We start from the raw sequence: 27,060 nt of genomic DNA, 5'->3' as shown, positions 1-27,060 counted from the left end.
TCTGCGCGGCAGACGTTGCCTTCGTCTGCGGCTTTGCCGTCCCCTCGTAACAGTCGCGTCGTGTTTGCAGACGTTGGTTTTACCTCCCTCGTTGGATGGTTTTTAACGAGAAGCAGCGGTGAAGTGGTGCCAGGCAGGCGAGGGGTCGGGGCGGTTCTCCGCAGGCTTTGTTTCGCAGGGGGTGTCCATCACTGTCATCCTCCCCTGGCCCCAGCCCCGTCCTCCTTCGCAGCCACACGGAAAAAATTACTGGGGAAGCTCCTGCTTTTCTTATGTTATACATTTTCCCCTTTGCTTACTTATTTACTGGGAAATGAATTGCATAAACAGAATAGTTCCATGCAGTTTTGATTTTATTTCCCTATGTTGACTCCAGTTTCTGTTTATTTCTGTTATAATTAGAGCATTCCTTACATGGCCCATTTAATTCTACCAGATTTTATGATATAATGGACAGGAGAAGGTTCTCTGTGAACACAGCCTATTAATGCTTTGTTACACTGAATTACATTATTTGAAAGTTCATTAAAAGTGTGGCTAACTCACGGATGTGTACATCTGAGCACAGGAAGGATATTCCCCTTTATTGCCTTAATTTGCTACAGTGGAGTAGAAATAATACTGGTGTGGGAAGCTATAGTGCGGGATGTATATATTGTTGTAAGGAGCGAGCATCAGATTGTCTTACATGATCTTTCGAATTAAGACCATTGTGGTTATTCCGTAAGGGAAAATTTTGCTTTAGTAAATCAAGTTGAAGACAGAAGTTTTACCTAAGAACGAAGACAATGCCATCTTGATTTTTATTGTTCAAATCTCCTATCTGTTATTGGTGTGACGACACGTCAGCACACGACAGTGTTAATGCGTACTTTTATCTTGCCGTTAATACAGTTATAATTAGAAATGCAGCTGATACAGTACATGGGTTTAATACAGCATCATTAATTATACTGCATGCTTGCCAGGAGGCTGCTCGTGTTGGTTCTCTTAGAGGCTCAGAGACTCATTGTAATATGTATTAAATGCACATTGCTGCAGCAGAAATGGCTTCATGGAGAGGCATGTGCTCGCTCTCAGATGGGCAGAACGACAGGGTAAGTGCTACTAAGCACCTATCGACATATTTAAAACTGTCCTGCAAATGCACCCGGACCGGAGAACAACGAGCGACGTGCGCTGGGTCCGCTCGTCCTGGCTGCCAGGCGGTGAATTCTGTACAAATACCTGAATTTATACAAATACCCGCCTTTGACATCCGCGGGCACCACCCAGGTTTCACCTTCAGGATTCAGATAATCAGCTCTCGTTCCTACTGGCTTCCCTCAAGACCAGTATGGAAATAAGTATGTGTCTGCCAGGGATCAAATGCTTTTGGAGACAAAAGTAGGTACTGCAAACGTTACAGGATACTATCATCTCCCCATGATACTTGTACACAAAGCGCTCTGTTCCTCTTTTGGCCTGACATAGTTTCAGCCTGACAGAATCCAGCAGGCCTGCTTGTTTTAAACAAGAGCACATCCTATTATTTTTTTGAGAAATGAAGTGTAAAATTAATGCTTATTATTTTGAGCTCTGGGAAAAAAAAAAAAAAAAGCAAGAAACTCAAGATTCTTGTTTGCCATGCGTTACTCGTTTAGTGCTATAATCAATTGATCCCTGCACAGATACACTTAGAGAGAAATGGGAGAAGATCTAACACAGCAAGCTGTAAAAATCTGCATTTCATTTTACAAATGAGAGGGGCTGCATAATTCACTCGAGTTATGTAGGTCTCTCATAGATACTTGTCACGTTTTTAAAAAAAAAAAAAAAAAAAAAGAAGGAACGAAAACGAGGGAAATTTCTCTGTTTTGTGTTGCTGATGCCACACGTTTGACTGGAGCGTTGGGTGTCGCGCCGCATTGTCGAAAAGCCGCCTCGCATGTACCTATATGATCCTATATAATTCAAGGAAGTTATTCTCCAAAGGTGACTGAGTATCCCTATACATGCGCCGTGGTTCTGTGTAAAATAATATGCTGTAAAATGCCATGGAGGAGAGAGTGATTATAGCACCAATTCTATCTATATCTTTGGGCATTTTCATATTTTGAATACACATGCATGAAAAGAGAAACGTTTGTCATGCTAACCATGGTACTTTTTTCCCCCTTTTTTCTTCCTGGATGGTTTTATAGACACAAGAAATACATAATGGACTCCTGTGGGAGTGGAATAAAAACCCCCACCGGTGAGGAGAAGGCCTTATAATTCAGAAGTGGATTTGCAAATCAAAAGGTCTTGCCTCGAGTGGGATAAATTTCCAGATCTGCAGGAACCCATTATGTTTTATTATTTTTCATTCGAGTTTTAGTTTGTTTGTTATGGGTTTAACTATTTAAAATACTGCAGGGATCAGCTAAGAAAATACACAATCTCTGTTACCTAATTAAACATACCAAGCCTGTAAGAATATACTTCAATTGAACTGCTGAGCATTGTTAGGGTTTTTAAAAATTTTACTGAAATCGTAGATATTTAGGCTGCAAAAGGAGCAATTGTCTAATCAGCAGTATGCGTCTGTCCGTATTTATGAACACACGTGCTCACACAGGACCGTGGGCTGTACATGAATCACTGTTTTCCACAAACCCGGTGTGTGGAGGGTAGAAAATGAACTTCAAATGTGATTTCTCTGATTTACTCACTCATGGAAGGAATCGGTTCCGTTCCCCCAGTTCCTGCTCTGTGCTCTGCAGGCGTACGGCAGCGCTGGGGCCGTGCAGAGCCGGGTGCTCGGGGTGCTCAGCACGGGCCACGGTCCCTTCCCCGTCTCCTCTCCCCTGCGGAGCAGGTTGCAGAGATTGCACAAAACCCGAACTTTGGAGGCGAGAAGCCAGCCAGCCGTATGCTCCAGCGCGAGGGGAGGGTTGGGTTTTGAAGCGCATCCATGAGAGAGGGCGATGTGCCCAAACGCAGGATTGCAAACCTTGCTGCATCCCAGAAACATCCCAGCCGTTGGTTATGGCTGCCCAGGGGATTCACGGAGCCGCTGCCGTGGAGCCACCAGCCCTTTCATCTTTCTGCTCCTGATGCTTTTTTCTCCCCCTCCTTTCCCTTTTCTCTTTTTACCTCCTTCCCAACCCACTTATTTACCTTTCCCCATCCTGCCTCCTCCTTCCTCACCGTGGCTCGCTGTCAGCACCCGCTCACCCGCTCTCTCACCTTCAGCACCCCACTGATTTTTTTTTTTTTTTTTTTTTTTTTTAAATTACTGTAATTTTTCACACCACGCGGAGCGCCCTTCACGACCCGCGTGCTCGGGGAATTGCCCACCAAGTGCCAGCGCCACCGCGCGCCTGGGCACATTGTGCCCGGCACAGAGCCCGCACCCAACTGCCCACCTCGGAACAGGCCTTTGGGAGACCGAGACTACCAAAGACCTTATCGACAGCGATCGTTTCCCCCTCTTTAGCCCTTTTAAAGATGTAAAAAGCTAACTTAAAGAAGCTAAGTAAAGACGATGCTTCTTGAAGGCTCGTGTTATCCGCAAGATCCAAATGCCTTTGGCAAGAGACAGGTTTGTGGTGTAACATAGTCATTTCTTAGGTGTCTTGGAACTATGTTTTCGTGAGAAGTTCACATGTGCTGTCACAATGAAGAAAAGAAACATTTTCATGAGGTATTTACAAAAACAATCAGCAAAAGTTTGAAATTTTAGGTGTTTTCTGATTTATATAAACTGTACATTATGTTGTCTAAATTTTGACCGCTCTCTCCCTTCACTTCAAGAAAACAAACTGATTGCTTTGTTTTATGTGTGGAAATGGCTTTAATATGGCTTCAGTACCTCATAAAAGGGCCCAATTGCACCCAAAACTACCAATGTTGGTAAATAGCAAAACATATCATGATGCAAAGGTGGTAGGCTTGAAACAATGGTAATAATTGTCATTATTTCCCTATGAGTTCAGCTATAACAGAGGCGTGTAAAATGGGCCCTGTGTATTCAATGCTAAATATATATGACGTGGCAAGTACACTTGCAAATGACATTTACATACCTTCAGCCCCTTCAGCTTGGAAAAAGCCAAGAGATATAAAATTAAGGCTGACACGCCACTATTCTCCGATAGTTTCTTCCTCTCCTGTATATCAGCAGTGTAGTCCGAGGCGAGGACGGTGTTTCAACCCGTTTTCGGTGTTGGTGGTGGAATTCGCACTGTTAAATTAATTTCAAATGTCGCTTGGCTATTTACCCAACACGCACCCGGCGCTGGGATGCTCCTCGTCGCGCTGGGACGCGGTGCTGGGAGCTGGGGACCCACCGCGGCTCCCTGGGGCTATGGCAGCTCCACATTCACCCCAGCTGCAAACGGGGACCCCTGGCCGTGACGGGGGCTGTGCCCCGACACCCCGCTCCTCCCGCGGGGCCGGGATGTTCATCTCAACTACGAACTGGGTCCCGTGGCTGTGACGGGGGCTGCGCCCCGACACCCCGTTCCTCCCACGGGGCCGGGATGTTCATCCCAACTACGACCTGGGTCCCGTGGCCGTGACGGGGGCTGCGCCCCGACACCCCGCTCCTCCCGCGGGGCCGGGGCCGCGGTGCCGTCCGCGGTCCTCGCCTCGTCTCTCCCTGCCCGCTGCATCCCCGACGCTAATGTGCTGTGTCACTAACACGTTGTATCGTTTGAACCTTGCAGAGGAAGGCATCAATCACGAGTGCAAGCTGTGTAACCAGATGTTTGACTCTCCGGCAAAGCTCCTGTGTCACCTGATTGAGCACAGCTTCGAGGGGATGGGAGGCACATTCAAATGCCCTGTTTGTTTCACAGGTAAGGCGGGGAGGCTCCGACAAGCCTCGGCGTGCATGGCTTGATCCAGAAACGACACTCGGGGGATTTGTAAAATACTGTATTCCTTTCCTTGGGAAAAGAAATGCTGTGCTTGGAAACGTTCAAAATACCGTCTGTCTGAAACTGGGGCTCGCTCCGAAGAGCAGCACCGTGGCGTTTGGCACCGAGCAGCACTGCCGCATGTGGGGGCTCTGCATCGCCCCCCGCCATTCGAAGGCTTTTGCGTTGTACCTTGTAGTTCAAAGGTGCGATGCATTTCCGTGGGCAGGACTTGCTCTTGCAAGCCCTTGTCAACCTGAGCAAGGACCCTTTGAAGTCGAAATAGATCCCAGTCTGCCCGTGGTGGCGAGGCTCATCCGAGTAAAGGTTTGAGAAGACCAGATTTTACAGCTGTATAGTTTTGCCAGCTGCTCTCTCGGAGGTTTTTGAAGGGTAGTTTTGGCGGTGGAACATTTCTAACTCATGTTGGAAGGCCTGCTAGGCGTTCCTGCCCTGTGGTGCATTTCAAGCTGCCTCATCAGTGCAGACGATCTTGGGTGATCTCGCGTGAAGCATCTGCAGGATGCACGGTAAAGGCTGCCGTTCAGATGCTCGTCAAAACAGCGGTTAACATCTATATTTCCAAACTGCTTGAGAGATGGAGATTGTGTACGTGTGAGCGTGGCCCTGGTGTCGGCGAAGGGGACGTCGGGGACGTCAGCGCCTGCGGTTCCTTCAGTGTCGGTGGGAGTGACGCAAACCTACCCTTCTTGGGGTCCAACCCCGCCTCCTTAGGGTTCTGCCCACAATTTGAGAACCTGCTTTTTGTGTGAGCTTGGAGTTAATTTATCCTTTCCTGAAAAATGCTGTAAAATAACTTCTTGAGTGCATGTGTTTAATTCCGCTGAGGGAGCTATTTTCACATACTGATGATCATTCGTATAAAATGAGACAAAAATTAAATGAGAGAGATTTTTAACCAGCTGAAGCCTGGGGTTCAATATGTTTCGCTACTAAATTTCACTTGATAAAGTCAGAATAATTGTCAATGCAAAATCCTAATGCAGATGCTGTGGTATTTGTGATGTTAAATCTTTTTTTTTTTTTAATACTGAATGGTCAACCCATTTAAAAGGTCTAAAAATGGTGACAAGGCTGCCCTTTCAGATTCAAATGTCTGCCAGAAATGCTGTTCTGGGCCACATCTCTTCCAGACCAGCCATCAAGGCTTCTCCTGGCCCAGTTGTCCTGCATTAAAAATGCATCTGAAGCACCTGCCGTGGGCCGCGGGCTCCCTGCGGGAGCGCTGAGGTGTCCTCTCTTTGCTCTGATGATTGAGTTCCTCCAGTTACCCGTGGACAGCGTTAGCTTTATGTGAAATATCAAAAATCCATCCAGGATTTAGACTCTGTTAGAAGTAAGCCGACTGTCAGCCTGGAGACTCTAAATTGACTACTTGTAAGGAAATTCTGCTGAACCGAGTGTATCGGCACTTCTCTGGCAGACATCCTTGGACTTCGCGGAGTCTTTGCGGTCGTAAAAACGTAGCTCAAGACAAGATGCCGTATCTGAAGCATTCTGACTAATCATACTGTGTTATTTCAGTTTTTGTACAGGCAAACAAACTGCAGCAGCACATCTTTGCAGTCCACGGGCAGGAAGATAAAATCTATGACTGTTCCCAGTGCCCACAGAAGTTCTTCTTTCAAACGGAGCTTCAGGTATGTTTACAACAGGAGTGAAAGCAAAGCTAAAGCTGTTGATTTCTCTGTGCAACCATCACCCTTGTGCGGCATTTAGAAAAGGTGCGTACCCTCAGGATGCTCTCTCCTGCCCTTAAACAGCCTCTCGGTCTCCTCCCCGGGTGCTATCAGGAGAAAGGGGTCTCTGAGCACAGCTGGAATAAATAAATGAGACAAGACAGATATCATGATTCTTTATGAGTATTTCTCTTGACAGTAGCATTGCTACATCCTGACATGTCTACGTCAAACACCTTGTAAATAATTTCTTTTTCTCTATTAATAATTTAGGCACTGATTAACATACAAAGACTAAGCAAATGGTAGCTGCCCCCCCTCCACTTCCTCGCTTTTAAGGCAGAAGTAAAGGAATTTTCCCTACTGAGGTATGAGAGGAAAGTGTGGGTGCAGCTCGACAGGATGCTTAATTAGAGGCTCCACCATGGCACTAGCACATTAATTAGCTGCTGGTTCCACAAACCAGGCGGTACATGCCCGTTTGCCTGGTGGCAATGAGGCCCAGAGCAGTTTTAGCCTCCAGGAAGCCGGTGCCCATTCCTGGGTGCCACCAACCTTTTGGGGCCAGACCCTGCCCTGGCTGTGCTGCTGCAGCCGCTCGTGGGGCCCCGGCCCCAGGGACCACCCTGGAGCTGTGCCGGTGAGGCTGGGGGTTAAATCGCAGAATCACAGAACAGTTTGTGTTGCAGGGCCCTCCCCAGCTCCCCCAGTGCCCCCCCTGCCATGAGCAGGGACATCTGCACCAGCTCAGGTTGCTCAGAGCCCCGTCCAGCCTGGCCTGGGATGTCTCCAGGGATGGTTCAGCCACCACCTCTCTGGCCAACCTGGGCCAGGCTCTCACCACCCTCCGGGCCAACAATTCCTTCCTCATGTCTGGCCCAAATCTCCCTCCTTTAGTTTAAAACCATCACCCCTTGTCATGTTGTAACAGCTAAAAAGTCCATCCCCATCTTTCTTATCGGCCCCTTTTCAGTACAGAAAGGCCACAATCACACCGGTACCTTCGGTGCTCAACACGCGCAGATGCTGAACCCTCCATGACACCTACGCCCGATACCTGGTGGGGGGTGGACCGCCAGAGCTTGTCCTCCTGGCGGGGCTGGATCTTTGAAGGTCCGTTCCACCCCACCCTGTTCTGTGGTTCTAAAGAGCTTGCAGGGAGGTGCCGCCCTGGCCGTCCTCGGGCATACCTGCCCCTCACAGCACGGCCACCAAAGTGCCACTGCGTCCCCTGGCACACGCAGGCTTTTTATAGAACGGTACCGGATGCCTCATTTAAATCTATTAGCTTTATAAACCATGATTCACTTAAACTTTGGAGGGTTTTTATTTATCTTGCCGAATTCCCAAGCTGCTGCCTCTTGTGTCGTGCTGTCACGCTGTGGAAGGATGGTTGATCCTTTCACTTTGTTGATTTTATTTTTTCTTTTTTTTTTTTTCTCCCAGGGGAATCTCCTCTTTCCCTTGTTCTAGCGACCTGATTTGCATAAGTGTACAAAAGTTCTAACTATACCTTGTTAATATTTTAATAAAGTCAGCAGATTTTGGGTTTGTGTGTTCTCACTATGAACGTTTTATGAAGGCAAGAGCGGCTCGCAAAGCCGGCTCTGATTTTTCCTCCCATTTTTCCTTTAAAGTGGTGTTTGGTCAAAATGCCAGCACAACTAAAATGGGCACACTGGCTTCCTAGGTCACTGCATTAACCTTTAAAATCAGATGGTCGAATAAAGAGAACCTTGCTAAATTATAGTCTTAACAGCGGCCTGTTTTTTGCAATTAACAGTTTTAATTACGTAGTGTTTCAATTCCGAAGTGTTGTGCATTGCAAAAGTGCAATTATGATTGTAGTTTTCCAGTTTTTGTGCAGGATATGCGTGCATTTGAAATTTCTGTGCTCATAATAATTACACGGGTAGTTTTGAATGTTGTTGGCTGAATGAAAATTCAATACGTAGCTGCACTGGTTTAGTCTTTATTTCAGAGGTGACTCAGAAATGTGTGTTTACTTGAGGCCAGGGATTTTACTAATGCAAATACCCGAGCCAAGGAGGATACAAAGTGTGTGGATAAATCAGTTAGAAATGCTCAAGACTTTTGAACCAGCCTGTCTTGGTATGATTATCTCATCAGTTTCTGATGTGGAAGCTGCCTGCTCGAAACTCCTCGACTGTTGGTTGTATTTTTGTTGAGTAATGAAGATGTAGTATTAGCTTTTAGTGAACCAGTTGTTCAGCTGCTGGTTAGAGTTAAATCTGCATAAACCTTTTAGTCTCATAACTGTTCTTGTATGGGCAAATCACCATCCATCAAGGGGTTCCGCTGGATGAATTTGACTTTTCAGTTCTGATCTTGCTTTCCCACTGGGGTAAAATAACTGGTGTCAAAATCTGAACCTACGTCTTGTTTTACTTCTTTGTAGTTTTAAGTGAAAGCACTGAAAATACTTTAAAAAAAAATGAGCATTCAACTGTTTCGAGAAGAAATTCAGAGTGGGGTGGTTACAGAAAAGCAAGAAAAATGAGAAGGGCAGGGAAAATGAGAGGCAACGCAGGGAAAAGGTAACTTGTAGAGGTGTCATGGAGCGGCATGAATTAGCCCCACTGATTTGTGAACATTTCTTTAAACGGTTTGGGTAAACACCAAGTAAGCCCAGAAGGACACACGTGTGCCATGGGATGAGACGTGTCACTGCTGTAAATGTACTTCCAGGGCTTGGCGTGAATCCTGCTTCGGCAGCATCCCGCTCTGGAAGCGATCAAACCCTCTTCTCGCTTCTGAACTAGCAGTTGTATTTTAATATAAGTTTATGCTTTGAAGTTTACACCATCTGATGGAGGTGTAAAGCCAAGGCTTAAGAAAGCTCCAAGGAGCTGAGCTCATTTTATACACGGTGGAAGTTCTGGTGTGAATCTGGAGCGATGAGTCAGTGAGGTTACCTTGATGATCTTGCCAGAAGAAAAGAGAATGTTATTTAAGTGCTGACATTATCTCATTGGAAACAAGGAAAGAAAACAGGGTAAGGTTAAGTACGAAACACAAAGGAAACAGTATGTGTGATAACCACACGTACCCTTAGGGCAGGGGAGGAAGGGCTGGCAGCTCCGGCTTTTTCACATCCTCAATTTGTCAGATTGACAGCTATGAATATGATGAAAATCTCCAGGAAAAAAGTAAATGCATAGCTCGTGTATAGAACACCAAGGCTATGGCATTTCATTCCCCTCAGTGAAAGCAGCGCAGGGGTGGAGGGCTGAGGGTTCCTCCGGCGTGGGGCAGGAGGGCTGCGGGGCAGGAGGGCTGAGGGTTCCTCCGGCGTGGGGCAGGAGGGCTGCGGGGCAGGAGGGGCTGTGGCTCCCCCAGCCCCATCTCCAGGACCCGTGGCAGGAGCTGCCGGCCCCCCCGGTGTCGGAGGTGGGAGATGCGCTGGCACCCCGGCAGCTGAAATGCTTGTCCTCACGATTTAAAAGGCAGAAGCCCCTGCCGACACCATAGATCAGAAATCACGACAGCGAGAGTTGTATCTGTGGCGTGACTCAGAGCAGGAGGCCACCTCCTCCACTGCTTGCATCCACAATTACATTAAGCAAATTGTGACTGAGCAGCGATTTTCAGAGGAAGCTTAAGGAGGATTTTCATAGGTTCTCCTTTGCCACACTGCTTTTTCCAAGGAGCCATCACACAACCAATGAAGTTATTTGTATTTAAAGGATTAATCCCTGCTGTTTGCTTGTGTGCTGTTAATCATACTGTTACCTCTTAAATGATTACAATTGAGGAAAACTAAGGCAAGGGATATAATAAACAATGCGCAAATAATCCAGGTACCGAGGGAGCGGGGTACCTGCCAGGTCTTTCCTAGCACAGGTGTTCAGGTGTTTTATTGCCTGCTATGAATAAAGGGCTTTCTTTTCTGTTCAGATTTGGAGATATGTCAAGCCACTAAATTAAGGGAGCTTCACCGGAGGAATCTGCTGTCATTTGAAGTGCCCAGTTTCTTTAAACATACGCATATCGAAAGGAGAAGCGGCTACCATGGCTCATTGGCTAGCACCGTGGTCTGTCTCCGTCCTCATTTTATTTTATGTGAAAAGCTGGCAGTTTTCACATATCCATAAACAGGCATGAGCTGCTGCACAGAAATTGCACTCATTATATTAATAATGATTTACCATGAACGTCCTCCGGGGGCTTGATTTGGTCCACATCAAAGTCCTTGGGATTCTTTCCGCTGATTACAGCAGATCAAGCCCTAAGCAGGTTTTATTTTTAAGTCTCTTTCACGTGGGCTGGGTGTTAGACCTGTGGGGGCACCGCAGCCCCCACTCCCCCGTGGGGGACGTGGTGGCTTCGCCGGGAGCGGAGCAACGAGGAGCGACATCTCCAGGGGTCCTTGGGGCCACCTGGGTCCCACAGCATCCCCCGAAGCACGTGGGGAGAACGAGAGCCTTTGGGCTTGTGGGTGACCCCCGGGCGAGTCCGCAGGGCTCAGTTTGCCACCGACGCTCAGGGCGCTGGATCAGGACTTAAGCAATTTTGGGTCTGGACCCAGCTATTCAAAATCTTTTAGTGGTTAATGTCTTGAGCTCCTGCTTGAAAAATGGGCTTTGCCGACTTCCTGGGGGTACAAGGAAGCTTATTTAAACAGGAGTCAAAGTTTTCTTCCAAACAGCCCTGAGCTTTGGAAGCCCAGAGCTTTGGGCACCAGTGGTACCATCAGTGGTATTTTGATGAGGTTGCAGAAAATATTTTTCCTTGGGGAAGTGCGTGGATGGCAGGACAAATGGGACCTGAAATGTGGCTCTCTCTCAAGGCAGTGCTTTCATTTAACATAACTTTTGCTGTACATCAGGACTTAGATGTGACTTAGATGTTAAACACCAGGCGCTTCTTGCTGGAAACAAACCACAAGCTCTTGCTGAGTTTCATATGAAGCCCCCACAAAATTATGTGTAGAACTAATTTTCTGCAAGTAGAATCTGTTTTTTTTTCTTTAAACAGAATTTATATCTTTGCATTTTGATTGCTGATAGGCTCTTAAGAGTCCGTTATATTTTTTTCTTTTTTATTCTTTTTTTTTTAAATATGTTCGTCTTCCTTTAAAATCCTGAAAATGACTTAGTTATCCTAGCAGATTTGGCTAGCGTTTCTTAAAAAATGTTGCTATGGTGCTTGGAGTATTGTTAAATTTTAATTATTAGTAGTTACAAAGCTAATAAATTACAATACCAAAATCTATTCCAGCCATATTGCTGGGTTTCATGCAGATGCCGTCAGATAATTATAACTAACAATAATTAAAAATTAAAAGTGCTGTAGGCACATACCCATCACGTTGAGTCTGTCTGCCTGCCTGAATGTTCTTTATGGACTGCAAACCCACAAGTTTTATCTCTAATCTGTTGTCACAGTAGGGAAGGGTTTTACCTATGAGGTGTCCAGTTTTCAGTGCATATGTTTAAATTGGGTGGAAGAGCAGTATATGGCTGTTTAATAATTTGGGGTTAGGAAGAGCCTCCCATGAGGAGCAGAGCTTAGAGATGCCCTCGTGGAAGGTGGGGCTGTCGCTGCAGCGGCTGCGCTCGGGGTTCGGAGCGGGAGATGCTGGAGGTTTCCTGGGCTCGATGGTGCAGAGGGGGATGTGGTGGGTAAGAGCAGGTGCTGGTCCTGCTCCTGCACCTCTGCGTGGTCTCAGCACCGCTCCCCTGGCACAAAACGAGGTGGTGGTTCCTGCCTCTGGGGCTGGGCTGCTGTGGGAACAGCCGCATCATCCAGATCGCGTGGCCCATTCTGTTGAAACAGAGGCGGGCGCAGAAACCTGGGATTGCCCTGTATTGGACGTAGCGACAAGGTGTGGCATTTTTTTTATTTGGAAAGATGATTCTGTTCAATATATTGCTGCGTCTTGATCAACCCTGAGGTCTCTTCAGTGAGATGCAGAAAGATCTCTCAAGTCTGCCAGGACTCACCTGAGATGAAGCTTGGAAATATCTGGCGCTAGCGTAGCGTGTCCCATTACAAAAACCCCTCCTTGGTTTCTTACCCCATTCGCGCTGTTCCATGGCTGGCCCTGGCTGACAAAGTGTACGCAACTTTGCGTTAACATGTGCAGAAAACCCAGCGGCGGTGCCGAGCAGGGGGGAAAAAAAGCAGGGAGCCAGGTGAAAGGCATCATTTCAGTCATTAATGCACTTAAGCGCACCCGGGTGTCACCATGTGTGATGGAGTGTAAGGAGGCATGTCGTTCCAATGTGGCAGCGCTGGCACACAGAAGGAGCTTCCTACAGCAGAGATGGCATCGGATCCGGTGTGCCGGCTGCCGGCGAAACCCGCCGGTGCCTGTCAGCGATGCCCTAGGGCCAGGGGCCAGGCGACTTTGGCGTAGGCACCGTGCCATCCCAACAGATGGGCAGGAGCTGCCGCCGCCAGGAGACAACCTATATGCATCCATTGTGTTTATTGAGAGTACAATTCCTGGCTGGAAACGTCCAAATGTCGATTTATTCGGAGATAAGATGCCTTTAGTTTAATGGATATGGAAACGCAGCCTAGCTTTGAACGAATTACTGTACATACGTTACAAAACGTAATGCAGACACGCAAATGTAGGATGTGCTGCTGGTGGGGAGTCCAGTTAAAGGTCTGTGGTGACACACAGAGTTCCTCCTCAAACTGGCTCGAGGTGCCAAGGTACTACTTGCCGCTAAGTACTAGAGACCAAATTTTGTAGGAGCTGCACTTAACTGCAGAAGTCGCAGGTGCTGTAGATCACGGTGTGCCGGGAGCCAACCTTTCACATGTGCGGGTTTTCCCTTCCCTCGAAGCTCTTAGTGCTGGAGACCGTTTTTACTTGCGTGGCTGAAATGAGGGTGGTACGTTAATCCAGATCAAAGCTAGGCCAGTTTACACGTCTCACTGGAGGAGTTTGTTTTCCGTGTGACAGAAGGAGAGAAAAGTCATATAATGCTTTTATATTTGACAACATCGCTGGCCACCAAAAAGAGTAATTTCTGGAAGCATCCAGAGAGGAGACTGTGTGCCCCTGCTTGTTAGCTTCATTCAATTCAGACTTATTAGAGTTCTTGAAATATGTGCTTTAAGGACCCTTCTGAATATACAATTTGGTATTCATAAAGATCCAGGCATATGCTATGTAAATAAATAAAGTGGGAATGTTTTACTTCCGGATACTTTAATACGTTCCCCTCTTCTTGGAAACGGAGCACACGGGCTGCGTTCAACATCCATCCCTCACCAAAAGGAGGAAGCACAGGAGAAGAAATGAGAAATGGATTTTCTTTCAGAAAGACCAGATTGCACTCTCTGGTCTGGCAATAACAATTACTAATGACATTTAGAGAGAAATTAAGGATGAGAAATGCAAGTTGGCATTTCAGCAGTGCCAGTCAGTAACATTGCATCAGAGCTCACAGGAGAGATGAGAAAAAGTTTAGGGATGGAAAATTAATTTTGTTATGTCAACAATTAACAAATACCTTTTCTTCATTCTTTACCATATTATCACAAATTACCACTGTGATAGTATTTAGCAGCTCCTCAGGTGAATGAAACAGCGCTTTGAAATGCTGATTTCTGGAGTCAAACACACACTTTTTGTGTTTCACTCTGTTTTGTTGAACAGTGAATGCCAGGGAGAGGTTCAAACTGACCAGGGAGGGAGAAAAAGAGCTCTTGAACGTGTGGCAGCAAGAACATTCTGTGTGGCTTCTCTCTGCAGATCTCTGTGGTTTTTATAACCATGAATAAATGAAGCTTACCAGCACGTTTTTCTGAGCTTGTTTTTTCCTGGTTTCCAAATTTGGAAAGGCAGAGGTCAAACGATATACCCAAATCCATGCAGGAAAATTGATGTAAAGCCCCGGAAGCCTCAGACCTTTTTATTCCGAGGTCCTTCACGTGTTCCCAAGGTGAAATTCCTGTTCCCGTAGCAGGGTGGTAAGAAGCTGCTCTGAGCAGAGGGACCGCGGGTCCGGGTGCTGCTGCTTGGCCCTGCCAGGCTCCAAAACACGCATCTTTCTAAAACAGAAACAGAACATTTGTCTGATACATAGGCAAATAATTTTATTCTTGTTTTGTTTTCTCTTCGAAAAGTCCCGTCGCACTTTGCCGGCGGGAAGAGATCTCTAATGCAGCCCTTGGATTTTCTCCTGCCGCAGTAGCTGCTCTGCCGGGATTAACCGCGCTCCCTCCTGCAAGCGTCGCTCGCAGCCAGCGGACCCGCCGCGGTTTGCGGAGGCGGAGGGAGCCGCTGCGAAGGGCAGAGCGTCAGCCTTACTCATGGAAAATAGCGGGGCTCCATCAGCCTCTGCTTTACAGAGCTCGCCCAAGGTGCTGCGCAGCATCCTTTTAAAAGTCCAGGCTCTTCATTTGCTTGCTGCTAGAGCAAAACGGGGATGCTTGTCCAGACATAACAGTGTATGCCTGAGTGTTTTCACAAGAAATGTCTAGATCATTAAATATAATAGGTCTCAGCTGCAGTTTTGATCACTGAAGCATGCACACAATTCATCACAGCAAATTAGGGACGTCTTTGTAACTTATCTTTCTGCAATTTGCTGGCACTTTTAGAGAGCCGAAACTTACATCGTGTGTGCTGGAGAAGCCATTTCAGATAAAATATTCCGTGCGTATTGTTGGAGAACAAGGATTCCCTAATAACAAAACCGTGGAGCAGTCTGTGTTTCTGCTCCCACGTCTTGCAGAACCAGCAGTAGCACCAGCAGAGATCCCCAGCCACATTCATTATTTATATATCTGAGTGAATTTCTTGTCTGCGGTAAAAGAGATATAAGCTTCAACATCAGGCTGTTTGTGCCAAATTCCGTCCTGCCGCCCGTTCAGGAAACCTGAGGCAGCCGCGGTTCTCAATCATTACACAGCCCATTTATCTGATTGGAGTTTTGTCCTCACTGAAATGTTGCTTGTTCTTTAAAAGCTTAGTTTGACCTTTGGAAAGAAAAGGCATTTGCTTTTTTTTTTTTTTTTTTTTTTCTTAGAACCCAAACCTGCTTAAATGGAAATTGGCATTCAAAAGCACAGTTACTGAAAAGCATTTACTTTATTACTAGCCGAGAACAGACGCTAGTGGGCTCGAAAATTACATTTCAGTGGATTCATCAGTTTCAGTCACTAGTTAGTCTGGGAACAGATGGATGTATTTGTAACAGTTAACATGAATTTATACCCTGGATTTCTACATTTGCCTTAAGAGCAGCGCTGTCTTAGCTGCTGACTAGAAGGGTTTGGAGATGTATTTTATTTGTTTTATTTTCCTGGCAGTGGATGCGGTCGTTTCTAATTGCAGAGATTTCTTACATCATAGAAAGCGCCTTTTTTCAGAAATGTGGATGATATAGCTACTGCGTAAGGAAAATGTTGGAAAAGAATCCCCCAGCATGGCTGCTGCAGAAAAAATAAACATCTCAGCCAAACCTAGATAAACCCCCACGGACGGAGAATATAATTTTCAATAACTAGATATTTTTAACTCGGTGTGTGAAGGTAGTGATCACAGTTGCCTGTATTTGCATCTAGGGTCTGCCACAGTCTGACTGCTTGTCTCTTCCCCCCGCAGAAATTTAAGGCGACTGGTTAACAGAGCAATGCATTCAGCCCTCCATCTCCAAACCAGAAAGAAATACGGCCCCAGCCTCTACCACATGGCATCTTTAGGTTTCGGGGATTTCGTTTAAATCTGAAATTTATGTCCAGGAGAAATAAATTATTAGATTGTAAAAGCAGCCAGGGAGGGAGTAAATATAGTCTCTTTTGTCCTCTATATCATTTCCCCAGGAAGATAATAAATGTATGGCAAGCGTCTTGTGTTTCCTCAGCCGTGCCGATGCTGCGTGTGCGCTGTATTTCAGAGCTGAAATTCCAGACAGGGAATCCTGGAGCGATGCTGTGCGGCTGCTGGCACTCTGGCGGAGCCCCCGTCACTTGTCCTGGTAGAAGGAATTTGAAAAATAGTTTCATGAAGGAGTGTCGAAGGCTTTGGGTGTACCTCTGAGTTGGAGATACAGGGTGTAATCTCGGGTTTATCTCCTGGGCCAAGCTTCCCGGGTGGTTTTACAGAGCACGAGAGACTCCTGCTCACTCCTCGCTGTGACCAGAGGGGCAAGGAAGAAAGGTAAAATGATTTAGAAAACAGCTTGTTTGCAGATGGTGCCTTTTGTGCCATTTCTGCTTATGTTAAATGAAAATGGGATGGGACTGTTAGACATGTGCATGTGCAGTGACCTGACGGGCACAGTAAACGCTAATGGACTGATCGCTAGCCTTGTGTTCTTTCTTAACATTTCATGTTTCAAATTCCTTCCCCAAAGGGCTGTGGGGCATTGGAACAGGCTGCCCAGGGCAGTGCTGGAGTCACCATCCCTGGAGGGGTTGGACAGACAGAGATGAGGTTCTCAGGGACATGGGGCAGTGCCAGGGCTGGGTTATGGTTGGACTCGATGATCTTGAGGGTCTCGTCCAATCTAAATGATTCCGTGATTCTACGTTAACCGAATTGCCTCGGCTTTGCACCCGCAGAACTGGTCACAGCAGCTCCCGCGCCAGCCCCGGGAGAGCCCGAGCACCAAACCTTCTCATTTGCTCCTGTTGCACGGTTAAACCTGAATAAATTGCCACGGGCACTGAGGTTTGACTGCGGATAGTGTATCTGTCGTCAGAGCATTACATTGCTGTGTCTCCAAAAGGACCAGAGAGGAGGTTTAGAGCATATTTACTGCTGAAAAATTTGTCCTCCTTTGGGGCCAACACATGCTCTTAGTCTTTGCATGAAATCACGGTTGTTTAAAATGTAGCATCTTGCTGTTTAGAAGTCAGATTTTCTTGAGGCCAGTGACACTGTGGTAATGGAGTAGCACTGGCTGGAAAATCCCATTTTTTAACGGTGACACTTGTTTCACACACAACCCACAGCAACATTGCCTCGCTGTTTTGTGTCATGATGTCTTGGAGGAGACATCTCGTGTTGGTGATATTTTGGTCCCTCTTTTACTTCTGAGAACAAATCCTGCTTGGCTGTTCCGTACCCCTGGCTCCTCTGGGGTTAATGCCCCAAGGCAGATTTCTGCTCTGCTGGTGGCATGGACACTAACGGGTGGCTTTATAAACTCTGGCCTTGCTATTTTATAGCAGAGACAGTTGCATTGGAGGATTTTTATGCTGCTTTTGAAATGAGAAACCAGCAACAACAGCCACTACATCCAAGGCATCAGGCCACTGACCAGCGGTTCTGTCAGCCCGAGCGGCGCGTGGGCGCCCCGTGACAGCAATATCCACGGCACAAGGCGGTACAATTTGTCGGATCCGTGTGCCGTTAGAGGGAATTTTACTGTAGTTGCTGCTTTTTGAAAGAATTGCCGCTGGAAGGGCTGCACTGGAGCTGCGGGTGGCTCGGCTCGCGTGGAGCCCGGCCGTCCACACTTGCTGATTTGGGCCGAGGAACCAAATTCAGCCGCAAGTCCCATCATTCAACGGAGGGTGTTGCGTAAGTGAAGAGTGTGAGATGTGGCCCCGTTAATGTTTGCATTAAAATTCACAGTTAAGGCTGAGACTGTTTTATACCTGGTCCTTACTGGCGCGGAAAAAGAAACCACAAAAAAGCCAATGGTGTTCAGTGACCCTCGCCATACCGCAGTACAGCAGGGCGAGTTCAGGAGCCAGCTTTAGGTTCAACTTTGAATTTCCTGGCTTTTGTTGGGTTATATTCCCGTGGGAACGGTCACTCAATGAAGCTTTTGTCTATGCATTTTGACTGGTGACTGCTAAAGGTACTATGTAAAGCGTTTCCCTTTTGCTCTAAGTATTTTTTCAGAAAAACAAGTGTGAGAGGACGCTGTCCTGGTCTTATAGTAAAGGTCAAGTCAGGAAATTATTTCGTAGCAGAGTCACAAAGGGTACCGTAATGAAGATGCCAACCCTCACAGAAATGGACAATTAACTGACTTCTGCAATGTGGTTTACCTTAGACCGAGGAGGGATGAACAAGACGTGCCTCAGGCTTTAAATAAAAGCTGAGACTAAGGGGCCAAGTAGGGTGCTGGGATCCTGCTCCGGGACCAGCAGCGCCTCTGGGATTCAGTCCGGATGAAACGGTGGGGCTGGGGGACGAGTGGAGCAATTCTACAAATACTCTGGTTTTACGCACTTCTGACAACAGTGAGTAAATGTGTCCCTCTCCCTTTACATTTAGGAAGCGTAAGGTTCCTCCCTCGGCTTATTTTGGTCTCGTGCATGCTGAACCGTAGACTACAAGTCACAAGGACGCTGACAAATTTGCATTTCTGAGCGCGGTTCCCAGGAGCAGGCGGTCCCTCGGGACGGGTGTTCTTGGCTCCCTGGTTTCACTGGGTGCCGCAGTGAGTCACGATGTGTTTACCGCTGGCTTCTCCAACAGAAGATTCCGGTTATCTCTTCATAATGTTTTCTCCTGCGGTTTTTATTTCCAAAGTGCCACGGTAAGGAGGTTTTCCCCAAGGCTTTAGTTTGCTTTTGTGCTTCAGCATTTTACCCAGTGTTTTTGGAAGAAGCGTATAGAGTTTTCAGTGAGGCATTTAATCGAATATGAGAGGCTGTGCCAGGCTTAGGCTCACATTTGGAGTTCATTTGTAATAGGCTCACTTCGGTTTATTCTGAGTTTTTAGAGACGAATAGAAAGAGATGACGGGGCTCGAAGACTGATGATACAGAATTATTAGTCTCAAGTGGAAAAGGGAAAGCATGTTAGGTGAGTTGTCAAGGTCTGATTAAGACTAAACAACCTGAATTAGAAGAGAAATTAAGTTCATAAATCATCTAAAAAATCCTGAGCTGGTGCGAGAAAAGGCTGGCACTCGGAAAATAACTCTAAGAAAGGTATTTGTGTAAAAAGGTAATTTTTTCAAACCCAGCATAACATAGAAATGCCTACCAAAATTCAAGAATACATGGAAATTAACAGAAGGGGTGTAAGTATAGAGACAAACAGAGCAGGTCTGTTGGGAGGATGCAGCAGGGCAGTCTGGGCAGTCACACCTCAGCACAGAAAAAGGTTTATTAAAAATAGCAGACGGTGTTTAGTCGGTCACGTGTGGGGTGGCTTTTTTCCCTGTTAGTGTTTTCTGAGTCCTGCATTTTCCCGTCGGTCCAGCCGAAGCGCCGGGTCCTGCTGCCGGAGGAGCCGGGCGGGTGTCTGGGGTGGCTCGGGGTGTCCCCAGGGTGCACAGACACGTGTTTCGGTGTCCCAGCACCAGCGGGAGGTGCATTTGGCCCCGTGCAAGCACCAGAGTGACTCAACGCAGGTATTTCCATTGCAAACAGGCGCCTTCACTTTCCAGCCAACACCAAACCTCCAGGTGGATTTTCTTAGACATTTGCAGCGATTTTTTTTGCTCAATAACTTGTAAAGGGCAGGTTCCTAACGGTATTTTTCATAACAGCCACGTGGCAGCGCTCAGATGCTCGGGATGAAGGCAGCGGTGACAAAGGAGGTGCCACCTTCCCTGTGCCTCTGCCTCATTTCAAGGGATTCTTCAAATAAAGAAGGGACATGTGAACCCCTCTTGCCTGATGATCTTATTTTTTTATTGAGTACCATGATAACTTGGAGTTCGCTTGTTACAAGCATTTTATGTAGTAGGTGAAATACCAGGGGAAAGGAAAGAAGTGAAACTGTATTTCCTGAAAAACGCTGCTCTGAACGTATAAATGTCACCGGGTGATTGTTACCTGAATCAACTGGAAGGGGAATTAACACCTGGTTTTATGGGAAGCATTGGTTACCACTATCAGTTTTAATGAAGTGTATTAACTAAATTGTGTTCTGAGTGTTCATTCAGCCCAGTTTATGGCACACTCTTGAGTACATTTACTGTTTGTCAGAAGTGCAAACTAGTGAACATATGAGGCTTTAAGACAGGCCATCTGTTAGTCTTAGACCCTTGGATAATTGTCAAGCAGTTCTAAAAATAAGCACACACAAACTGCAAGGGGGTGCAAAGGTGATTTTTCTTTAGAGTCTGATAGTAAAGAGAAAGGAGCGACCAGAAATTAAAAATAAAAATAAATAGGTTTATCCTGTAAAGGAAGCTCATTGTACTTTTCTCCCTTTTTTTGTCGCCCCCTCTTCAGTATGTTGGGGGTTTTTTCCCCCCTTTTTTTTTTTTTTTTTTTAACTTTAGGTTTTTTCCTCTTGCTCTTCTGGGTCATGGCATCCCTTGAATGCCTCTCCAGTTTAGGATTAGAGCAGCACCAATTTAAGGCTCACAGCTTTCTGTAGAGAGCATAATCTCCAGTAGCTAAAGCAAGGGTCGTCTTGTGTCCTCTGCCTCAAGTAATCCCTTTATAAAGTCAAGGCATGAAGATCTTCATCTTTATGAATTGCTGTTAGGGGGAAATAGTACCTGTGCACATAGGCGTATGTGCTTATGGGTGTATAATGAGGAATAATGGCTGAGAGATATTTTTGGACCAGTTTGAACTCCAAAGATGCAAAACACTGTTTGAAACAAGAACGCCGCAGATGGCATTTCGTAAATATTTAGACACTCTAACTTCTGTTTGTAGCGGTTTGGAGGTTTTGTTTTGTCATTTTATATAGATATATGTTCAAATGTGAGACTTGAACGTGGCAAGATGCCGGTGCTGGCAGTCACAGGGGGTCACTCCTCTGGTCCCCCGGCCCCACTTGTGAGGGGCGAAAGAGGGAGAATGGGGAGGGGGCGCAGCCTGAGGGGTCCCCAGCTGAGACCCACAGTGTCTGGAGGGGCTGGGAAACCTGGGCTGGGAGGTGAGAGAGGCTGGGAGAGCAACCGGGGTCCCGCCGGGGTCTGGAGGAGCCCCGGGCACCGGGAAAGGCCGGGCACAAGGTCGGGCAGGCGGGTCCAGGCGTCACCCCAGGTCAGTGTTCCCATTCTGGGGTGGGTGTTTCCAGAGAGGGTGGTTTGGGGTGCCGGTGCATCCCCGGTGTCCCCAGGCAGGGAGCCATGGGGCGGGCAGGGCAGGCGGGACACACAGACACCCGCATCCTCGTGCCGATGGGTCACGCGATGGCTCATCACCAGCTGAGTTTCCCGCTGGCTGTCGCTCGAATCCGTTATCTCCGTAATTCCTATTGAAACGATTTGGGGAACGGTTTCTGTTCATTTTAATGGGGTGTGGAAGGGGAGAGAAGGGAGGCTTCGTAACCTTGACTCAGGGTCCCCATCTCTGTGTGACACTGCAGAATGCTGATGAATGTCACTTGAGGGTGGCAGGCATCACCTGCCTTGTCGTGCCATTCCTTAACCCCTGGATAACATACGGTCTTTTAGGTGTATACCCTCACGCACACAGACAGCACACCTCTAAGCGGCTGGTACGAAAAGCCTAAATACAAACCAGATGCACAATGGTACTATAGACTGGATGTATGACGGCCCCAAACCATTATCACACCCCTCGCAGTTGCATTTTATTTTTTTCACCTGCTCCTGTGTCGTACACCTGTGATTTGTTGGCAGCGAACGGCGCTGCAGCGTGGGAGCCTCCCAGCGTGACGACCTGGCTCAGAGCTTCGCTCCGTCATGCGCTGCTTTTTTGTGTGTGGTTTTTTTCTCTCGATCTTTATATAGCTTGTAAGAGTCCTTTGAACTGCTGTAAGTGATCATCTTTCAAGCCCGATGCTTTCCTTCTTGACACGGTGCTCTGAAAATGGAGATTGTCATGCCAGTGTTTTCATCAGAATGCGTGTAGAAAAACAGAGGAATATTCATTGTAGATGTCCTGCACAAATGGCTTGATCCCCATCCAGAGGGCAGGCAGGGGGTGTCCCCAGGGAAGATCTGGAGAGCAATCACTATCTACACAGACAATAATCAGCCATTCTTTGAAATCTTTTTATTGCCCGCAAAACCCGTTGCCCAGTTCCTTGGTCACAGACACTTCCACAAATGTTTCATTTGGGGATTGTGCTGCCAGTAGAAAATGCCACTGAAACCCTGTGACAGCCCTAAGGCTCGGGGTAGCTGCATTTTTCCCACCGACGTGGCTAACGGAATTGCTATCCATTTTGCATGATTATCAAGAAAAGAAAAGAAGGAATTTTCCAACCTTGTGCTATAAATAAGCTGTGACTTACTTGATCCCGACAGGTGACTTAGCGCCGCTGTAGGGTTTTCCAGCTGCAGTAATGTCTCAGAATGATGTGTTCGGGGGGTGTCAGCTGTGAGCCGTGCACAAACCAGGGGGCCTAGCGGGAAGAACCATTTTTAATGTTCAGCTTCCAAATCATGTCCTGTCTCCTGCCAGCCCCCAAACGCATCCGATGTAGGGAAGGCCTCATGCATGGGTGAGCATGTGCAGACACAACACACGTGCCTGGAGAGGCTTTGCCTTTGGGGCTGCTCTATTTTCCTTTGAAAATCACCATTAAGATTTATTTTTTTAACAACTATAACTTCTAGAGTTGAAAAATCACGCCTGAGCTGTTTGCCACCAGCCCACCCTGCGGCTGGAAAGGTGGGGGAAGTTTCCCAATTAGTCAGAAGAGGCTCCTGGGGCAGAGCCGTTCCTGTAGCATATGACGTGTTTCAAACCCCTCGCTCCCTTCTGACCTTTCTGGTTTCATTCTGCCGCCCGGAACAGCCCCGTGTAGCATTGGAGCAAAAGCCGTTTCTGCTCGTGCAAAGTCTGGTCAGGCAGGGGCATTTGCTTTGTTGCCACGCACAGAGGCGCCTAATGTTGAGGTTATTTGATAAAGCACGGGTCGAATATGCAAAATGCACGTGTGAGAGAAGAGACATGAGTGCTGAACATCCCGGGCGCTTTCTGGCCTCCGTGGAGCACAATTCCAATGGGCTGCACGCACGTGGGGCAGGAGGAGCAGAAGCAAGAGATACGACATGATGGTTGCTAGTAACGGGAGACAGGCTGCCGGACCTTTTTTGGGAAACCATGTTTGTGTGGTCTGAAATACATTTATTTATTAACTGCTTGGTCCGGGGACTAGTCAGTGTATCGATTGCCAGTAATGCATGCAAAGGGAATAAATGGTACATTCTCAAGATGTTAAGGCAAAATCAAGATTTGCACATGAAAAATGGAAATATTTTTATCTGATAGCCCTACAGCAGGGCTGGTTTCTCAGCTCCTACCTGACCCAGCTCAGCATGGCTGCAGGATTTGAGTAAAATCTGTTTGTTTCTTTGTGTAAACTCCGCTCACAAACCCAGTATATTCGTTGTATTAGGAGTGTGCAGAACATACGATTAACCCATGTGTGAGGAGGGAGGGCTCGCCATGAAAGCTTCATTATCAGATTTAGAGCCACATACCATTCCTTTATTGACCTGCCTGCTGTAATCAATGCAGCAGCCACACAAGTTTGAAATCATGTTCCCCGACTGTAGACTGTGCGTCATGCATCTAGTGCTGATTGTGCATTATCTTTTAAATGACACTGCCTAAATAAGTATGGATTTGTCTGCCACGAATAGCCCTGCTTTCGATTTGAAGATGGTAAACCTTTTGCTTTTTTTATTGATATTCAGGATGACCTAAAAATAGAACTATAATGAAGTGCACGAGAAATGGCCATTGTTAAAATGCTGAGGAGTGTCTGAGCACAGAGCCTGGGTATTCTTTAATATTTTTCTGCTTTCCCACTTTGGTTTAGCAGACAAGCTCCTTGCCAGTGCTGCCACCATGCTTGTAGGGCTCCATCCGTCCTCGTCCATAAAGCTGGTACTTGATTTGAGAATAAGATCCAGCACCGCAAAGGTCATTCCGTGCTAAGGCCAGGAAAATCTCCACGTATAGCAAAGTAAAACACCGTTGGATTTTACGTTTGGTGCTGAGAAATTGTCTAAAAGCAAAGTAGTTTCAACTATCGCTTCACTTGACGTTATTAGAGTATAATGCGTTATCCCTTGATAAGCCTTCCAGGTCTTTGCAGAGTACTTCTGGGTTTTGATTCTGAAATATTCGGTGTCACAGACGGGGGTGTGCTCAGTGTTACGCTCAGCCAGGACCTGTTCTTTTGCCGTTTTGTCAGTTGATTGTCATTTAATTTCCGAAGGGCAGTGACAACACTTCAGCCGCCTCCGTCACCTCCTGGCGCGCTGAATCCCGACCTGTTATTGTGCGGAGTTGCCTCTCAGCCAACTTTTGCCGTGATTTAGGAACTCAGCGGCACTTCTGACACCTGGTGGTCACTTTCTGGGAGTGCACAGTCCAGAAATGCTCCCGCAAACGGGGTCAGCATCATGGGCCCCCCGCAGCGCAGGTCCCTGTTAGTGCTTCCCGCAGGTGGGTCTCACCAGGGAGATGGCACCTCTGGATAATGTGCAGGATCGCGCTTTTTCCTGGTTGAAATGGATAGTACAGAAGGACCAGATGATTTATGAAAAGTTAAAATATCTGATCTTATTTTAAAGCTTCGTCATTGTAAATAAATAATTAGATTCAAAATTCATTTTGTGTTTAACAACTTACTCTTTGAGCTGGCAGACCTGCCCAGCTCTGTTATTAGGCAGATGGAGAGCAGTACAATTGCTGAGGCTTGAAAGAATGCAAATGAATTTTTATGTTTCAGGATGCTGGGGACCCAGCTCAAGAAAAACTCACCGTGAAGCACACGTCTAGTTGCTCAAATAGTTGAATAATCAGGCGAATAAAGCTGAGCTTGTGTGTAGGACTGGGCTTTCAGTCGGCACGCAAAACTGGGTGAAGTGGTGCTGCTGTGACAACACGCTGCCGAGGTTGGCCAAAGGATTTACTGGCTCCTGCCCAAAGCGCAGGACGGGTCAGCGTGCTCCAGCGCGAGATCCTGCGGCGGCGCGAGGCTGCCGCAAACCTCCCAAAAGGGAAAAAGGGAACAAAAAAGACTCTAACCTGCTGAAAGAAACGCGTAGAGCAAAGCCTGTTCTTTAAAGAGGTTTAACTTCTGGGTTCCGTGTCCAGCCTTTTCCCGCTGGGTGTGTTCCCTGCTGCCCGAGCTGGCGGTTCAGCTGCTATTGCCGAAGTATTTCTTGGACCAAGGACTGCGTGTCACAATCTGGTGTCTCTTGCTGCCAGTACTTGCACCCGGTACTAGTCAGATTAAAAGAGTAAAAATACGGCGAGGGTTCCCCCAGCAATTCAGATCTTTTTTTTTTTTAATTGTTACACTTAAGGGAATCCCTAAAGGCGGTTTTTGCCCATGAATTTTTACCACTTTGTATGTATTGAAAGGAAAAAGAAAAAAAAAAAAGAAACCCTTATGGCAGTACTTGGCTTGTAGCATTTTTTTTCGAAGTTCATGCCAGCATTAACAGATCTGTCAGAACAAAGCAAATGTGTCATATTGGCAGCTGTTACTTATGAGTACTTTTGCTTTATTGCATTTTGTTTTGTAATAAGCGAGAAGCTTTTATGTGGCGCTCCGCATAAATGGTACTGAGTAGGAGGGTATGGGCATGCTTTCTATTATTCTGCCCCTCATGCCTGTCTCCTTTTTTCGTCTTTGCAGAACCACACGTTGAGCCAGCACGCACAGTGAGGCACTGGCACGACAGGACACCTCTCTGCAGAAGACTTGACGGTGGCACAGTGGGGAGGACCATTTGAACATTACATCCAATCAAAGTGTCATTTGCAACCCAGATGTAAAACTCTAATGATTTGGCCATGAGGCGCTGCTATTATAAGCAGCTGGAAATGAATATTAATGGAAGAGATTAAAAGTATTCCATGCTCAGTATTTTTTATTGTCCTGCTTCAGCTAGTGTACTTTAGAGCTTCTGCTTCTGACTGAATTTATAGTGTTAGATAAATCTGCTTTGATGCTGTTGCCCTTTGTTGCTTCCTGTATTATACTGATAGTTAAAGATTAGGTGTGATTTTTTTCCTTTTTTGTTAACTGCTTTTTAATTGCAATTTTAGGTAACTGTGCATCGTGATGTGATTGCTTGGCTATTGTCTGAATATTTCTTTTTAATTTTTTAATTAAAGACTAATGCTTTGATTGGATTTGCCAGTTCACCGGACAGTGATTAAAATTATGTAATGAATATAATCGGTTTCAGTGCAACTGGATGGTCTGCTTTATAAATGTGACTTAATCTGATTGCAATAACTAGTACAGTTCAATAAAGGGAATACATGAGCTCAGCCTCAGCAGTTGTCTGTCTGTCGGTCCCCGCTGACGGGTGTCAGTCCCAAAGCGATGGCTCAGCCCACAGCCCAGGAGGGAGGAAGATTTGGAGGCAGCGAGAGCCGCGTTCCTGCGTCTCCCAGCTCCCGCGGCAGGCCGAGGGCAGGTAAGAACATCTCCTGTGAATCTGGGCACAAAAAGGCGTCGTTAGCTTGCGATGCTCTTAACTTCTACTCAAGTCAACAAGAATGCAGGGGGCCTGGTCTGCAGCTGCCTTGACCCCGTCTCTGTGCATCTTTGTTTCAGTACAAAAAAAAATAGCTTTCTGGATCCTATACAAATGCGCAAATATTGGATCAGG

The 27,060-nt window shown here is 46.8% G+C and overlaps 1 protein-coding gene across 4 annotated transcripts in view; it reads left to right on the top strand.

Annotated features, from left to right (window-relative positions):
• The window catches only part of ZNF423 (zinc finger protein 423), a 226,169-nt gene extending 199,463 nt beyond the window's left edge, over positions 1–26,706 (top strand). For 3 of the 4 annotated variants that reach the window (XM_065641162.1, XM_065641161.1, XM_065641164.1), the window contains 3 exons: positions 4,692–4,823; positions 6,429–6,544; positions 26,076–26,706. In XM_065641162.1, the coding sequence (XP_065497234.1) occupies positions 4,692–4,823; positions 6,429–6,544; positions 26,076–26,105 (278 nt within the window). In that variant the 3' untranslated portion in view covers positions 26,106–26,706. The remainder of the gene's footprint in view (positions 1–4,691; positions 4,824–6,428; positions 6,545–26,075) is intronic. The other variant, XM_065641163.1, reaches the window with a different exon arrangement.
• Positions 26,707–27,060: the final 354 nt, after the last annotated feature.

This window comes from Caloenas nicobarica, chromosome 9 (genome assembly GCF_036013445.1).
Source record: "Caloenas nicobarica isolate bCalNic1 chromosome 9, bCalNic1.hap1, whole genome shotgun sequence".
Taxonomy (NCBI): Eukaryota; Metazoa; Chordata; class Aves; order Columbiformes; family Columbidae; genus Caloenas; species Caloenas nicobarica.
The sequence above is the reverse complement of the archived record's forward strand: the minus strand, read 5'-3'. Positions and strand labels throughout refer to the sequence as shown.